Source organism: Nipponia nippon, unplaced genomic scaffold, assembly GCF_047370975.1.
Source record: "Nipponia nippon isolate SJK-2023a ecotype South Korea unplaced genomic scaffold, ASM4737097v1 scaffold_2, whole genome shotgun sequence".
Lineage (NCBI taxonomy): Eukaryota > Metazoa > Chordata > Aves > Pelecaniformes > Threskiornithidae > Nipponia > Nipponia nippon.
Genome location: NW_028262336.1, coordinates 129,790,240 through 129,806,988, shown reverse-complemented (window position 1 = coordinate 129,806,988; position 16,749 = coordinate 129,790,240). Strand labels below are relative to the sequence as shown.

At 53.4% G+C, this 16,749-nt stretch overlaps 2 protein-coding genes across 13 annotated transcripts in view; both read left to right on the top strand.

Annotated features, from left to right (window-relative positions):
* C2CD3 (C2 domain containing 3 centriole elongation regulator) overlaps positions 1-11,836 on the top strand; it is a 50,997-nt gene extending 39,161 nt beyond the window's left edge. Inside the window, exons 31-34 of one of the 10 annotated variants that reach the window (XR_015704974.1) lie at positions 1,701-2,754; positions 3,427-3,529; positions 10,979-11,628; positions 11,737-11,836. Coding sequence is in view for 7 of the 10 variants with exons in the window: in XM_087758504.1 (XP_087614630.1) it covers positions 1,701-2,754; positions 3,427-3,529; positions 10,979-11,329 (1,508 nt within the window). In the remaining 3 variants the exon portion in view is untranslated. The other 9 variants (XR_015704976.1, XR_015704975.1, XM_087758508.1 and 6 more) reach the window with 9 other exon arrangements.
* A 145-nt stretch (positions 11,837-11,981) lies between these two features.
* LOC104022710 (putative mitochondrial transporter UCP3) lies at positions 11,982-16,580 on the top strand. Of its 3 annotated transcripts, XM_009476458.2 has the most exons (7): positions 11,982-12,427; positions 13,969-14,107; positions 14,237-14,447; positions 14,950-15,147; positions 15,618-15,719; positions 15,801-15,981; positions 16,135-16,580. In XM_009476458.2, the coding sequence occupies exons 2-7, from the start codon at positions 13,982-13,984 to the stop codon at positions 16,229-16,231; spliced, it is 915 nt and encodes a 304-aa protein (XP_009474733.1). In that variant the 5' UTR covers positions 11,982-12,427; positions 13,969-13,981; the 3' UTR covers positions 16,232-16,580. The 3 variants fall into 3 exon arrangements, with proteins under 3 accessions (XP_009474733.1, XP_087614640.1, XP_087614641.1); XM_087758514.1 differs by having other exon boundaries at positions 15,618-15,981; XM_087758515.1 differs by lacking the exon at positions 11,982-12,427 and adding an exon at positions 13,603-13,676 and having other exon boundaries at positions 15,618-15,981.
* The last annotated feature ends 169 nt before the right edge of the window (positions 16,581-16,749 follow it).

Genomic DNA, 16,749 nt, shown 5'->3' with positions numbered 1-16,749 from the left:
AGAAAAAGGGCAAAACAATCCACAGAATGGTACTGAGCTGAGCCTGTGGTTCTTTGCTAACAGGAATTGGCACATCTCTCTTTCCAGGTGAAATTTATGCCCTACGACAAATAGCTAAAATAAGGCTCTTTTAGGATAGGTAAGACAAAGCTCTTAGTAAGCAGCTTCTTTTCTGTTTATCACATTTGATACATTTCCTCTTTTAGAGGCATCAGCGCAATTAATTTTCCCTGTCGTTTGTGCTGTTGGACACAGCGTGACGCCCTTTATAAGGATGGAGTATGGCGCAACAGGGAAGGAAACCGTATCCCTTTGTACACCTTGTTTTCAGATGTTCTTTCACTCTGCCTGGCATTTCTAACAGCTCCGGCGTAACCGCTCTTCCCCTCAGCGCTAGCCTGCTCACTGATTGCAGTTAATTTAATCTTAACTGCTCGTGCCACTCTGATCTCCTACCAGAGAGGTGCTGTGAGCAGCAAAATGACTGGGAAATCAAATCCGTGCTGGTGCTTTTAAAATCATTTATCAGAGTAGAGAATAAACTGTGGCTCGGAGCGCTGCCAGTGGAAGAGTTGTTCTGTGCTCTTTCTGCCTGTGGCTACCCACAGGGAAGCAGCACTTCCAAGAGATGGAGCGGGAGGGCGCGTTTCTGTTACGCCAGAATTTGCCATTCTTGTCTCACCACCGTGATCTTCTCATTTTTTTTCTTTTTCTTCTCCAAGGTTTTGCTCTTTTTGTGCCCCTTCTCATCTTTATTGGTTGTTGTTTACTGCTTCTTTACACGCTCTCCTCTACAATCTGTCTCCGACTCCTCCTTTTCCAAATGTCCTCCACTGTGACCTTACAGCAAGACTTTTTCTCTTGCCTCAGAGTAGCAGTAGTTGGCCGTTTAACCTAATACTGACAAACTGATTTCTGAAAGAATGTGAGAAGTGAATAGTTAACTAGGAACCAAAAATGGGCGATTGTGGCTTTTAAAAGAATTTGTAAAATCCCCAGAGATTTTCAGGATTTTATTCATGTTTAGGCTCCTGATCCAATCACCTTTGTTCAAAGCCTGTGTTAGGAGCACGGGCAGCTCTTTGTTTTCAGGCTTCACATTTTTACCACCACAACTCAGCCAATTTCTGGTTTACAAATATTTAACGAACAGTTGTCTGTCATTTGATTCGAGTTGCCAAACTGAACTGAAAACCGGAGAATATCAGCAGCAACTGTGTCTGCTGGGCCCCTACATAAAACTGGGGAAGCTACGAGAGGAAAAGGTGGTTAGATTATCCATCTTTCCTGTCTGGATTATTCCTCTCTCCTTCCCCTGTGGTCTGAACTGTCCACACTGGTTTTAGCCACTCCAAGCAATAGGTATTTTTTCCATTTGCCTCAGGTATATTCTGTATATCAGAGTATTTTCACTGTCCAATTTTTTTTTTCTTTACATTGACGTAGGTATTTCTAGTTATTTCCCAGTAATTTCATCCTGAACATTTCCTTTTTTCCTTAGAATTTCTGTCCTTCTCCTGGCCTTGTCAATGGTAAAGAGAGCAGAACGTGACCACATCAGCAGAATGTTTGACAAAGCCGTGCACGTTTAACTCCTAAACGTTCTTGCAAATGTGATTTTCTGCGGAAAGCCCAAATAAATCAGATAAAAGGTGAATTGTTGCTCTGTGCATTTACTGATGCTGTTTTCTCTTAATCAGACTTACAGACTATAACTAAAAATAGGAAAGAATCTTCAGATGTGCATCAAGACAGCAGCAGAAAGCTGGGTGCTACGCCCGTACCCAACCAGAAGGATGAAGAAGCCAGAACTGAAGTGTGCCAAGGCCAACGGGAGTTGGGCTCGCCCAGCGTTTGCAGCGAGTCCAACTCGACACAGCAGCCCTGCTCTTTTGGGAGATCCGTGTTTGAGAGACACATGTTGCATGAATTTCTAGAGCAAGCTGTCCCTGAAGACGAGCTTCCTTTGCCAACAAGCTACATCCAGGAAGGTGAAGGTGCTTCTGCCCTCCAGCCACACAGTGAAGAAGAATATGAAGAAGACGTTATAGAACCACGAACTCTTAACGAAATAACAACCATGACGGACAAAACTAGTCCCTGGTCCAGCGTGCTGTCTGAAGCGGAGCAGGGTGCTGACCAGCAGCACGTAGACTTGGGGCCTGAAGATCAGCGCTCGGTGGATGTAGACTGTTTGCGCAGAGGAAACAGCAGACGGAGCAGCACCTTCTCCAGCCTACTACAGGGCGACAACCAAAGCTTGCTCACTGCCCTTAGCCCATGCGTTAGCCTCCACGCAGACGAGGGCAGTCCTTGGGCAGGAACAGGCGGCTTTCAGAGCTTGAATAGTGGCACAGAAACAACGGAGGAGGAGCTGTTTCAGCCTGGCCATTTGTCAGAAGTGCATCCAACAGCCAGTGGCCCTGTAGAAGATGGAAATTGTGACTGGGATAAAGCATTTAACACCAAACCGATAGAGCAAAAGGTAGAGTTTCACGCAGCCTCCAAAGAACTACTGGCATTTCCAGGAGGTGTTGGTTTGACCAATCCAAAAACCACAGAAAGAGAGAAGGAGGAAAACGGTGAGGTCGTGAATGAAGATTATCAAGACGAGGAAGAATGTGGTTCCGATGAGATCGGTGTTAAGAGCGTAACAGCCCAAGCAGGCTTGGGAAACAGCGAAAGCTTTTCTGACGACAGTAGTGAAGACCCACTGGAAGAGTCAGAAAAGTCTGTCAAACCGACAATTCTTTTGTATCCTTCTTTTCTCTTTTCCTAAACACGTTGCATTCAGGGAGCGTGTCTTACTTCTTGGTTAGAATCTCACTGGCCTCAGGGAAGAGAAATTTGCTACGTGGAGCTGTTCCCTGGGAAATGAGCCTAGAATTGGTGACCTGGGAACGTGTTGGAAGACCCTGTTGCGTTTCACACAATGTAGTGATGACTTCCTTGCCATTTTTAACCAATATATTCTGTGATCCGTGAGAATTCTTTCATTTTGGGTAGCTTCAATGTGTCTTCTTGCATTTTTTCCCCCATGTTGTTCTCCATGTATTATAGCTCTTGTGTTTCTTCTGTATTAAAAAAACCGTAGTTTAATTTGCTTCTAAAATACTTCCCCGTGTTTCCTGCACGGATCCCAAATCTCGCTCAGTTTCACTAGGCTGCGTTGGAATTTTTGCAGCATGAAGTACTCTACAAATATGTGAGGTATTACTGTAAAGCAAGTTTGTGCCCCGTGCTTTGTGAGGCCAGGTGAGAGAACCAAGCATTCAGAACGATAGAAAATTGATTAAAATGAATGAGATTCACCATCTGGGATCCGTTAACAGCTTTTACGGTGAGACTTATTCCACATCTGCAGCTCCTGCGGAGCTCCGTGCAACTACCCGCTGCCAGAGGTTGTTCCTTAACAGCTCCGCTCAGATCTGATCCTGTTGTTGTTCCCAACTTCTTCCTTCCACCCCAGCAGATGGAAGCCTCCATGAGGTTGCTCAGCATTTCTTCTCATCCTTCCACAGCTCTGAAAGTAAGTATGGGACAGCCTTTCCTTTATTGCCCTAGCTTAGCGGCGTCCCTTCGTTAAAGCGGGAACGGAAGTAATTCTCCCTGCCTTCGCCCGTCAGCACTCGGGTTAGAGGTGATGGCTTCCGAATCAAGTCAAGGAGAATCTTTTGGATGCCTCTTCTCTCTGTGAGAATCATTTTCAGCATTCGTGGCTGCATCGGCTGTGATATTGATGCATTTACGTTAATGAGTTTGTCTATATATTCGGTAAATTGGGGTCACTGGAAGTGGCAGGTGCTCACTCCACACTTCCTTGTGCTTTAATGTAAGGTAAGGCGCATAATTTCGCGGACGCGAGCTGTAACTCTTGATGACGACTCCGATTTGTATCTTTTAGGTAGACAGATAGGTATCTCTTAGAGTTTGCAGCAGAGAGCCCCTCCTTGAGAGATACCAAGTAACTGCTCTGCGACGGAGGGAGTAGTAGAACAGTTGGAGTGGTCGTTACTCACACAGGAAAGCTGTTGATTGCTTTTAGTGTTTCCTAGGTGGTTTTATGTGCATAAGCATTTATTTACTGCAAAAGGTCAGAGAGAATTTTATTTCCAAAAAGTTTGTGGCTTGGTTGTTTGGAGGTCTACATCTTATTCTTTTCCAGCCACAGCTTTGCTGTGGGTGTTGATGTGGGTCTGGGTGCTGCAGCAGCGGGGCTGTTGGTTTACCACTCCCAGAAAAGAGAACGTGTTGGTTCCCTTCCTTATGACCTAGGAAACAAACGCTGTAAGGAACGTTTATGTCATCGGAAACAGCTTGCTTGATCAGACAGAGCAGAAACAGGCAGGATCTAATAGCTCTGAAGTAACGGGAAGCTGCTTTAAATTAATAAACATGTTCGCAGCTCAGGTAAAATACCTGACTTTTTGCTGTTTTGTGTTGTAAAAACGATTTTTTTCTGATTTACTAATATTATCTTTCCCTAAAGCCCTTGAAACTTGTTCCTGATGAAAGCAGAGACCTCTGCCAGAGGAGTCTTGGGCACAGCATGCTTCAAGGATCCTAAGATATATCTTGATGGTAACACCGAGACTGCAGTGTGCCGTAGCGCTTGTTAAGCATACTTTTCACGCTGCGTCTAAATATTTTGCATGAAATACGGAATCAAAAGCAGAATCTCAGATGTGTTTTTCCTTTGGAATCCCCTCAAATTCTCCTTGTTCCCTTCTGTCCCTCGCTGATGCCCCCTTCCCCTCTGTCTCGACGTCATGTCCCCTCCTCTAAGCTCGGCAGAGTTAGCTCCGGTTCTTCCCGTGGAAGCACCCTGTCTTTCTGCACATCTGCAAATCATCACTCAAACCTACGGTTTAATATTAATGTCAGCTTTACTTGAATTCCCTCTCTCTGCAGCGCTAAGCTTAGTGGCTAGAAACACACTCCTGAAAGGGATTAATAATTAGAGAGCATATTAGCAAGGTGCTATTTATTTGGGGGGTTGTTTTGGTTTGGGGTTTTTTTACGTTGGAAGGGACCTCAAGGATCATCTGGTCCAACCCTTCTAGGCAAGAGCACAGTCTAGACGAGATGGCCCAGCAAAAAATGTGGATAGAGCTGACCTTAAACCAGCTTAATTCCCGGTCCAGCTACAGCTAATCCTTCGCAGTAGCACTTGTAGGCTTCTGTTGAGACAGGACTCCGGTGTGCCTTGTGCTGTGCACCCAGCACCAAACAGCCTGTACGAAGAACGAGAAGTTCTTTGCTTACGCCGATGGTAAAATGTCGTACAGGAAAAGTGCTTTCTCATAGTTTTGTTCTTAATTAGCCTTAAGAACCTCAGTTTCTAAATTTGGGTTTGTTTGGTTTCTGCACAGTTCAGCAAACGCTGAGCGTGACAGCGAGGCTGAAATGCGAGCTGTTCTCGCCCGAAGATCAGCAGTCCCCTCGCGCTCACGCGGCAGCTGGCAAACGTCGCTCCTGGCCTCCCGAGCGTTCCTGCCGCCTCTCCCCGTCCCGTCTGACTCCCTGCTTTCCCCGCCTTCCTGCGCAAAATGACGAGGAAGCGGCCAGAAGGCGAAGCGGGCAGGCGTGTCAAAGGAGCTGGCAGCGTTTTGAGACAAAAGAGTCGTCTCGGCTCCTGCTGCAAGGCCGTGGGGGTCTCAGAAGGTGCTGCAGCGGCTCAGGCCTCAGCCTGGATGCTGTGGTCGCCTTCCAGGGACCTGAGTTTTGCAGAGCCTCATGAAATCTAAACTTTTTTTGGCCTTTTTTCTCCATTACATCAGCCTCGGGCTTCCAGTTCTTGAGCTCCTTCCCAGCTCTCCTCTTCCACGCTGGTCCCCACTGCCCTGTCTGAGCCAGCGGTCCCGGTTCAACTTCTGCTGCTTCTCAAGTTCGGCGAGCAGCTTTGCGCTTTTCTCCTCTCAGTCCTTTTCCAGGCAATTCCTGGTACAACTTAGGGAAAATTATCCAAGTTCGTGGCTAAACTTAACAGCATCCAACACCGGATCGGATTTACTGTAAAGCTACAACTCTTTTAAAAAAGAGTCAGAGCCATTGTGTAGGAGGCCCAGAATAGTATCCAAATCTTATTTCTGACTGTTGCTCCTGGTCTCCCTTCCCCTTCCCTTTACTACATTCATATATTCCGTGTTATTTTATATACTATTTCTGATTTCTCAGGGCAAAATAACCTCTCTGGGTGCGTTGTTTCACACAGAGGGCACTGCAACACTGCTTCTGGTTAGGGATTGGGGCAATCGTCTGCTGGAGTTAAAACATTCAAACGTGATTCCAATGGGATGCCGGCTGGGAAACCGATGTTACGGCTTGCTGCCGTTCAGAGTTGGCCCAGTCTGCTGGTAACGAAGCTGGGTTTTTATGGGGCAGGAGGAAGTATTTAAAAAATTGGAGAGTTAATAAACTTTTCATTAAAATATCTTGATTTCCCCCCCCACCCACCTCTATGAATATTCCAGAAGGATAAGAAACTTATACGGAAACCAGTTTTACTCTGGATAATTAGTATTTTATATACATAGATTTACCTTCAGTGTAAATTAGAAATAACACTTTTATAACGCAGGCTTAGGCAGATTCAGAATAACAGGCTTTTCTCTGTTCTGAAGATGCAGATGGTTAGCAACGCTCCGAGCATCCTTTCTTGGTTCTAATGCTGCTTCTTGATCTGCTCCCGTTCCAGTAGCAGCCACTAAAGCTCCTCTTTTTTTCCTTACTCCGCTTACCCGGAGAACAGAGCTAAGGCTTTCACTTACTGCATTTGTCCTCCTAACCCGCTGAACAGAAATGCTGACCTTCTCTCTCATTTTCACGATCAGAAAAAGCAGAAAAGCTGGCTGTGTTCTTCGGGTCCGTTTCGGAGTGCTGGCCGCGGTCCGCAATTTGATGGAAACCTTTTCCGAAAGCAGAAGTAGGTGCAAGGTCACTCCAGGAGTAGGCTGTAGCCTATTAACACAGATCTGGTTTCACTCCTTCATCACTGCACGAACAAAATTAGCCATCGGACTCGCCGCACCACGGGCCTGAGACATTTCTCCGCCTCGGTTACCGGAATTCTTTGACCTTGAAATAAGCCCCCCCCCCCCGACCTATAAAATGCCAACAAATCTGTTTGCTGTACTCCAATCCCTGGCACACAGCAATCAGATAATCCTCGGCTGGTTTAAGTGTCCCGCCGTATCGCTGCCGTTTCTATAAAAAGAAGTGAAGCGTGCTCTTCTGTGCCTAAATCCTCTTTCCTCTTGCCTCTTTCTGATTCAGCCTGCGTGCTTCGTGGCCGAGCGTCAGATGCTCGGGGTCTGCGACTGCGTTGGCTTAGAGGCAGGGAGGGAGCAAGGCAGGAGAAGCCCTGCCTGTGCTCGGGTCGTAGCCTGAACTGGGAAAGCCTGTTTCGGAGGCGAGGGATGGCGTAAACACGACGTTTCAGATGTGTGCTCTAGAAACTATGCCGAAGGTTAAAACTCTTGAGTATTTAAACCTGCCCCGTTGATATAACAAAGGAGCATCTTAAAAATGCAGCGTTGAGGCTAGAACGCCTTGCTAAATGTTACATGTGCGAGGAATTTGCATATTTTAAAGAAAAACAGCTTTATAGAGAGGTGAGTGTAGAAGCGTAGCTCTTCCCTGTAGCCGTATCCCAGAACTGGGGGTGAAGCTAAACCCGCAAATGTAATTTCGTGAGGCTGCTGACCACCCGTGCGAGCGGGGAGCGTTACCTGCGCTTTTCAACTTCGCGCGGTTTGGTTCGCACCTGTGCGTGTCGAACAGCAGCCAGAAGAGCTGCTAAACCTTCCCTACCGCTGGACGTTCATTTTTAGGAAGGTCCTGGGGATAGAAACGTGCATTTTGACACCTCTGCATGGCTGCAGATGGACGCGGCGGCGTGAAAATCAGAGGAGGAGTATTTTAAGCCACTTCTATCTGAAACAGCCTGCAGGTGGTTTGTTTTCCAGGCGCACCTCGTGTACGGACAGTCGGGAGCGTACGGACGGCTGTCCAGCCGCGGTGTCATCTAACAGCAGCAGGCACCTGCTCTTCCGTCGCGTTTTCGCTTGTAGAGTACAGCGCTCTTTCGGGGTACGTGATTGCACCGAGGGCAAAACGTGCGCGAGGGGCAGTGTTTTCTGCGGCAGCCTCTCGGGCCAACCAGAGCGGATGGGGAACAGCTCTGTGACGGGGCCCTGGCTTCACCTGAGGCAGGAGAAGTCCTGTGGCACCTCTGCCTTGTGAACTCTAAGAACAAAGCAGAAAATCTCATTGAATTTCTCCTTTAGAATCAAATTTAAAATTTCTCACAAGCAGGGTGAGATGATTTTACAACTGTTTTGGGTCAATGCAGTCCAACAAAAAGTCCTTTCATTCCTGCAGAAATGTCTATAGCGCAAGTGAGAGGGGAATTGTGAGAGGTAGGAAGCGCGGTTTCATGACCCTCAAAATAGGGTTAATTGGATGATTTGGGGAATTTGATAGAGAACCATTGCTACAGCGTAAACCTGCTTCTGCTTTAATGTTGCAGGTAGGTCCTGCAAGCCTTTCCCGTGCCCGTAGCCCTGCAAACAATCTTTTGTAGGTACGTCAGCGGCGCAGCCTCCTCCGGGGTAGAACAGGGCGCTCGTCCGAGGACAAACAGCTTCCTCGCAACTGGAAGGGAAGGAGAGTTTCTGAAGTACAGCGCCAGCGCAGAGAAGCGGCGCGGGGTTGTCTAGCTGCCGTTTGGTCAGCGTGTTGCGTTTAAGAGCCAGAATTTCCTTCTTCTCCTGGTTTTGTTCCAGTTACAGACCTTCCCGGGCTGAGGGATAGGGTGGTCTGCACCAATTCTTTGCAAATACATAAAACCGGCGGCCAGAAGCGAACGCCGCTTGATGCGCTAAAACCAGAAGCCTTTCGCCAGCCCGCTGAGCTTTCACGTTGAACGTTTTTCTCTATGAACTGCTTACGACTGCCGGACAGAGACCAGGGACCAGCAGCGAGCCAGCGCGAGCTGGTGGCCGTCCGTCTCCAGCCAATGCTAAAGTCTCAACAGTTTCTTAGACAGTTGGCACAGAAAACAGCGTGGGAAGAATAAGGTACTGACCTGGTCTTCGGCGGACAGCCTTGAGCAGACTGCGCTGTCAAAGGGAGGTGCTTTGGCCAGCCAGCCTCTCTCTCTGCTGGTTTTTAAGCTTCTAATGTTGCCGGGTCTGCATTTCATCTCTCTCGGCTTCTTCCGTTTTGGTTTAGGAAAGATCATCCTGGAGCGGCATTAAGGAGAAAGAAAAAGAAAGCAAGGATTCTCATCAACGTATGTTTTTTTCAGTGCGATAAAAACAGGCAGTGTTTTGAAGTATTATAAGCCAAAGCTATTTTCCTGGATACAGTTTGAAGTCTTTTCACGTGATTTACACAATTAGCCGTAGGAAACTGGGTATTGAGGGTACAGGAATTTACCGTTAGCTTGTCGTAAGCCTTTTCTGCGCTGTTGGACATAAAACCGCGCGAGCTGTTCTCACCCTTGTCATCCTTTTTATTAACCAACCAGCCAGCGACCAAAACCATCGTCTTTGTGAGCGTTGAGCCGTCTGTCTCCCGAGTCTGGCTGCGCAGGAGCAGGCTGAAAAATCATCCTTTAGGGAATCCGGGCCTGTGGTTCCTGGCTCTCTTGGTCTCGTCTGTTTGCATAAATTGTAGCTGATGTTAAATTAACTTACAATTAGCCTCCTGTGCAAACACAAGTACACCCAGGACGTATAGATCAGGAGGAGTTTTTTATCTACACGGGTGTTTTCCCGTAAGGGTCTTCACCAGCGATGCTGTTGCAGGGCTAATACTCAGTGTGCTCGTCACCTGAGCGCAGGTAACCCAACCCAGGAAATCTCCAAACCCGCTTATTCCTAAAAAACCCCGTTTCCCTCCCCAAACGCTGCACGGCAAAGCGGGGAGCGCACAGGAATGGGATCGTGGCACCGTTTCTCCCGGGAGGGAGCCGATCGCCTCGGGAGACCTTTCCACCGCGAGGCTGAGCCCGGCTGGGACGGAGAAGCAGCCCAGCGATGCAGGCGAAAGGCCGGACCGGCGTATCGCCTTTCCGAATCACACCCCGCTCTCCAGGAGCCTTTTCGGGCTCCGCAGCTCATGAGCTGCCTCCGAAGGCAGCCGAAGCCGGGTCTCTCGGTGCTTCGCAGGCATGACCTGGCTCTAAACCACTTGGGGAGAAAGGCGATTTTCTTTGTACGCTGAAATTACCCGTCTTTCGTGCTGCTGTAACGTCTGGGAGAAAGCCTGGCGGCTGGGAGGATGCGTGCAAACCTGATGTTAAAATGCTTCAAACGATGGGTTTTTATCTGGTGGGCTGCTGCAGGGGTTCCTGCGGGCAACCGGGATGGGCCGCTCGGATTTGTCAGCAGCCTTGGATTTGTGGCGTAGGAGCCTTGCCTCTCCGTTGCGAGGTGGGTTGGTTTTTGGGGTTCTGCAAATTAAAATAATAATTGAACAGCAAAATTCAGAGTCGGAGCCCGGTGACCACACTGGTGTAATGCTTTTGGCTTCGTAGAAGACGACTTTGGCGGAGGGCAGGCATTCACAAGTGCAGAGTTCGCTCGCCAGAGCAAAGCTCTGTGGTTTGGACCTTTCTCATTTTGCCTTTCAGCTTTTGCTTTCTGCAGCGCTGAGGAAGAAGAGCATTGCAGCAGCTAACATTGTGTCGAGCAGGGAAATACTTCACCGCCGTGGGGTTTTTCTTCCAAACAGTTGGAACAAACAGGGTTTTTTTTTTTCCAAACAGTTGCCTCTGTGTGCGGAACAAGAGAAAAACCCCTCCGAGGAGAAGTGGCGAGCAACAGAAAACACATCATGAGGGTTTTTTTTTTTCCCTGTGTATCCAACTTCTCGCACGCGGCACGGCCCTGCGGTTTGCCGCAATCGGCAACCAGGCGCGGGGCAGCACTGGCGGGGCTCTAACGCCTTCCTCCTTCTCTCGGCAGAGCAGAAGCGGAGCCGTGCCGAGGGGCATCCCCTACCGCAGGCCGCATCGCCCCAGGCCCACGGCCCATCTCTCGGAGGAGGAAACCAAAAGAATCGCCAGGATCTTCTCCGCTCAGCTCTCCAAGAAGGAATAGCGCCGGCGAGAGGCCGTCCGCGGCGGCTGCTTCCCGAGCCGCGGCCCGACGCATCGGCAAGGGCCGGGTCCTCCAGGGAAGAGGCGATGGAAGCTGCAGGTTTCAGGCTCAGATTTTTAATTAGCCTAATTGGCGTCCCGTTAGAGGGACGTACAAGGGGAGCTGAGGGACCGCGTGCCTTGCCAGGGCAGGTCCCCGACGAGACCCACCACTTCGGGTAACTGCTGAGCTGTTACCTGCTCTCCAGCTACTCCATTTTGGGGATTTATTCATGGAGCATTTCTCCAATTAACTTTTTTTTTTGTTGATTTGAGTGAACACCAAGCATCGCATTTTGAGACAGCTGCTTTTTCTTCAACCAAAGGCTGGAGAACATGAGAACTTTGCCATCCCAGCGGCAAGCGGAGAACTGTTGCCTCGCTGCCGCCGTGTGCTGTGGATGGGGAGGGAAGAAGCTCCTTCGCCAGCGGCCTTTCAAAAATAGTGGGGGGGAACCATCATTTTCTGATTCTAGAGGAACGTACGTAAATACAGGCCAAGGATACTGTAAAATACTGATGTCTGTTCAAAAGGGTTTTACTAGAAACATGAAACTTTTCTAAATTATTTTTGTATATTTTTACATCAGGTACTTTTCTGGTAACGGACTTTGATGCAAACCGAGCTAAGTTATTTTTGTACCGCTCTCCGGTGTTTATCTTTCAATAAAATTCCCCTGGTTTCTTGTCGTCGGGTGCGAAGCGTCCCGCGGCCAGGGCGGGAGCCTGCCGTTGGCACCTGGAGGGGACTCCTTCCCCCAAGAGCCGCCAGTCGCGGGCGACAGAGGACAGCGTTAGAATTCAGGATTTAAGGAACCAAGGCGTCGGCATCCCCTCCGCAGGTTTGGTTTGCCTGGATTGCCCGCGTGCTGCCTGCGCGGCTCCGAGCCTCCCGCAAGCCGGGGCAGGTTGGACAACAGGAGCGATGCGTGCGCCGCCTCCTCCTGCTGCTGATTCCGGTGGCATCCCTAAAAAAACCCGGCTGGGTTGGGAACATGGTGACAGAAGAGGTGACTGTTGCCGCCGGGGTTATATCTTGGGTGTGAGGTAAACGGCTTCTTCGTCTTGCGCTTAGGGCAGCGAAGGAGCGTGGTCTGGCCAGGAAACCAAGACGGCGGCCAGCTGGAGAGGGGGTCAGCGCCGAGCACCAGATGAGCTTCTGCCTTGAGCCCGATCGGCGGAGCAAAGTGGCTTCAGGGTGTCAGACCGGCTCCAAATCCCTCCTGTGTGCTCACGCACGAGGCGAGAACCATAGAATCATAGAATCACCGAATCGCTAAGGTTGGAAAGGACCTCTGAGATCATCGAGTCCAACCGTTAACCCAGCGCTGCCAAGGCCACCACTAAACCATGTCCTCGAGCACCACATCTCCCCGGCTTTTAAATCCCCCCAGGGATGGGGACTCAGCCCCTGCCCTGGGCAGCCTGGGCCAGGGCCTGACAGCCCTTTGGGGAAGAAGTTTTTCCCAATACCCAACCCAAACCTGCCCTGGCGCAGCTTGAGGCCGTTCCCTCTCGTCCCATCGCTTGTTCCTGGGGAGCAGAGACCGACCCCCCCGGCTCCAGCCTCCTTTCAGGCCGTTGCAGAGAGCGATGAGGGCTCCCCTCAGCCTCCTCTTCTCCAGGCTGAGCCCCCCCAGCTCCCCCAGCCGCTCCTCCCCAGCCTTGGGCTCCAGCCCCTGCCCCAGCCTCGCTGCCCTGCTCTGGCCACGCTCCAGCCCCTCCATGGCCGCCTTGGGGTGAGGGGCCCAGCGCTGAGCACAGCATTCGAGGGGCGGCCTCCCCAGTGCCCAGCACAGGGGGACCATCCCTGCCCTGCTCCTGCTGGCCACACCGTTCCTGGCAGCACCTTTGCCTTGGCCGCAGACCCAGGGCACGGCCACGCTCAAAAGGGCACCGTGGTTTCCATCACGGGAACACAGGAGGGTTTTACCTCTGAGCCGCTCGCGTGGCCCCTGCCCCGGGCTGCTCCACGTGAGCGCGGGGGGCATGTTACACCACGCGGAGGAAAGCCCGCCGGTAAACAAGCTCGGCAGCTGCCAGGGATGAATTACGGCTGCGTGGGCCGTGCCAGGGGCAAAGCGGGGAGCGCTCGGCGCTGCTCTGCCTCCGAACTGCTTTACTTAAACCTTGGGCAAGCGTTTTCTGCATCTTGTCCTTCCCAAGCGCATTCGGGCTAAAAAAAAAAACAAACCAAGGTCCCAGCGGCCACCAAACGGGCAGGACAGGACCGCGTTGTCGGGTGCTGCTGCCCCACAGCTTTGCTGCAGTGGGTGCCGGTGGGCTGGGTGGGGGAGCAGAGGGCTGAAACCCAGCCACCCTGTCACGGGTGCTGGGTGGCCCCGCTCTCATCGGCTCAAATGCCAGCGGGGTTTCGCTGTCACCCGATCCCCGCGGCCGCCGGAGCGTCCCCGTCCCGTCCCCCCCCGGGTGCCATATAAGGGGGGGCCAAGGCGCCGGCTCTGAGGGCGATGGCTGCACGGAGAGGGGCGTAAGGCAGGAGCCAGGACGCGGTGCCGAGGTCCCCACGGTGAGGCCAGGGGGGACCCGGCCCCAGGCAGGCCACCGTGGGGGAGAGGCTTTCACCGCGCGCCCCTGTTTCGGCCTGGGTGGGAGGGAGGGGTGGGCGCTGGCGGCGAGGAAGCCCCGAGCCTCAGTTTCCCCAGGGATGCAGGCGAGGCAATAGGGCAGAATTTGGCTTTCGGTTAGTCCGAAGCCAGCCAGAGCCACCATGGCACATCGTCACCTCTGTCCCCAAACCGGCCACCGCCTGGAAGCCCCGTCCGACGCAGCGTCCCGACCGCCCCCCTCTTTCCTTCCAGCCCCTCCGCCACGATGGTGGGCCTGAAGCCCCCCGAGGTGCCCCCGACAGCCGCCGTGAAGTTCGTCAGCGCGGGGATGGCCGGCTGCATCGCCGACCTCTGCACCTTCCCCCTGGACACCGCCAAAGTGCGGCTGCAGGTACGACCCGCCGGGCCCCCCGGAATCCCACGGGCAGAGGGAACACCCTGCAACAGCGGGACCCCAGAGCCGGCGGCGGTTTTGGGGGGGGTGGATGGAGGGCAGGGTGACGCGGTCGGCGTCCCACAGATCCAAGGCGAGGTGCGGATCCCCCGGAGCACCGGCACCGTGGAATACCGGGGCGTTTTGGGGACGCTGAGCACCATGGTGCGGACAGAGGGACCCCGCAGCCTCTACAGCGGGCTGGCGGCCGGGCTGCAGCGGCAGATGAGCTTCGCCTCCATCCGCATCGGGCTGTACGACTCGGTGAAGCAGCTCTACACCCCCAAGGGTGCCGAGAGTGAGTGTTCGGGCGGTCGGACCCCCGTCCCTGCGCAACCCCCATCCTGCACAACCCCTCGCTTGGAGGGACACGGCCCACCCTGATGGGAAACAACCCAACCTGGGGTGAACAACCCACCCTGACGTGCACAACCACCCCAAAATGCACCCTCCACAAAGCACCCCCGACCCCAAGCCACTCGCTGCTGGATTCCCGCACAGCCGGGGGTTCCCACACAGCCGAAGGTCCCCACACAGCTGAAGGTCCCCACATGGCCAGGTGTCCCCACATGGCCGGGTGTCCCCGCACAGCCAGGGGTTCCCGCACAGCCAAAGGTCCCCACACGGCCGGGGGGTCCCTGCACAGCTGGGGGTTCCCACACACCCAAAGGTCCCCACATGGCTGGGGTCCCCACACAGCCGGGGGTTCCCGCACAGCCAAAGGTCTCTGCACAGCCAGGGGTTCCTGCACAGCTGAAGGTCCCCACACAGCCGGGGGTCCCAGCGCCTGCCCTCTCCAGGCACAGGGCTGGCAGCGCGGGTGTTGGCGGGCTGCACCACCGGGGCAGTGGCGGTGACGTGCGCCCAACCCACCGACGTGGTCAAGGTTCGGTTCCAAGCCAACGGGGCGCTGGCGGACGGCGCCCGTCGGTACAGCGGCACCGTAGATGCCTACCGCACCATCGCCAGGGAGGAGGGCGTCCGTGGGCTGTGGAGAGGTAGGGATGGATGGCAACGGGGATTGGGATGGATAGGGGAATGGGGACAGGGATGGGGTGGGAACAGGAATGAGGAAGGGAACTGGGATCAGAATAGAAATTGAAATGGAAAACATGGGGATGAGGAAGGAGACAGGGATGGCATAGGAATATAAATGGGAACAGAAATGGGAATGGGGATAGGAATGAGGAAGGGGACAGAGATGGGATGGGAACAGGAATGTAAATGGGAACAGAAATGAGGATGGGGATGAAGAAGGGAACTGGGATGGGAACAGGAATGGAAATGGGAACAGAAATGGGGATGGGGATGAGGAAGGGGACAGGGATGGGAGATGCAGAGGGGAATGGAGGCTGGGACAGGGATGGAATGGGAATGGGGACAGGGAGAGCAGGGCTGGGGCACCCATCCAGGATGCTCCAGGAGGGGACGTGACCGCCACCCCCGATGGCACCCCGCTCCCGCACAGGGACGCTGCCCAACATCGCCCGCAACGCCATCATCAACTGCGGAGAGCTCGTCACCTATGACCTCATCAAGGACACGCTGCTGCGGGCACAGCTGATGACAGGTGAGGCCGGCACGGGAGGGGACGCAGCCGGGCGCCGTCCCCATCCCCGCGACCCTCACCCCCCCCGGCTCTGCCCCGCAGACAACGTCCCCTGCCACTTCGTAGCCGCCTTTGGCGCCGGCTTCTGCGCCACGGTGGTAGCGTCGCCGGTGGACGTGGTGAAGACGCGGTACATGAACGCCGGCCCCGGGCAGTACCGGAACGTGCTCAGCTGCCTCCTGGCCCTGCTGATGCAGGACGGCCTCGCCGGCTTCTACAAGGGGTGAGTTTGGGGACGCAATGACACCAGTGCGGACCAGCTCTGCTTCAGGCCACGGCATCGCCCGGCCCAGACCCATGTGCCGCCACCGGGGCTTTGGGGACCGCGGGGACGTCCCCGCACCGTCCCCTCCAGCGCTGCTTTTCCCCGGCGCAGGTTCGTCCCCTCCTTCCTGCGGCTGGGCTCCTGGAACGTGGTGATGTTCGTCTCCTACGAGCAGCTGCAGCGCGCCGTGGCGCTGGCCCAGTCCTGACCCCCACCACCCTGGTCCCTCTCGTCAGCGTTGGCGAGTCACAGGAGTAAATTATATTAATTGCTGAAGCGGCGGGGGAGCAGCGACGCCGAACGCTCCCAGCCCGATGAGGAAGGAGAAACGTCGCAGAAGGGAGGTTTCCCGAGAGAAGTTTAGGGAGGAAGAAAAAAAAAAAAAATGGTTCTAGGTTTTTTTTTTCCAGCCGGGAAGAGCAGCACTTCCCAGCAGCGGTGGGAAGGCGGCGAGCGGCGTGGGCAGGCGGGAGCGAGTCGAGGGCTGGGGGATGCGGCGATTCCTGTTATTCCTTACCGACGCTTCCAATAAACCGCCCCTATGGGGTCTGAGCGCAGCAGGGCTGCCTTGCCTTTTTTTTTGGGGGGGGGGGTGGGTTTAGGGTCCTTCTCCTGACCCTGGGGTGGAAAAGGCAAACCAGGCCTTCTCTGAAAGCAAAAGAGGCGTTTGGCTTCGCAGGGTGTCGCACGCCATGGGGGACGGGCTTTAGTGGCGCTGCCAGCCCC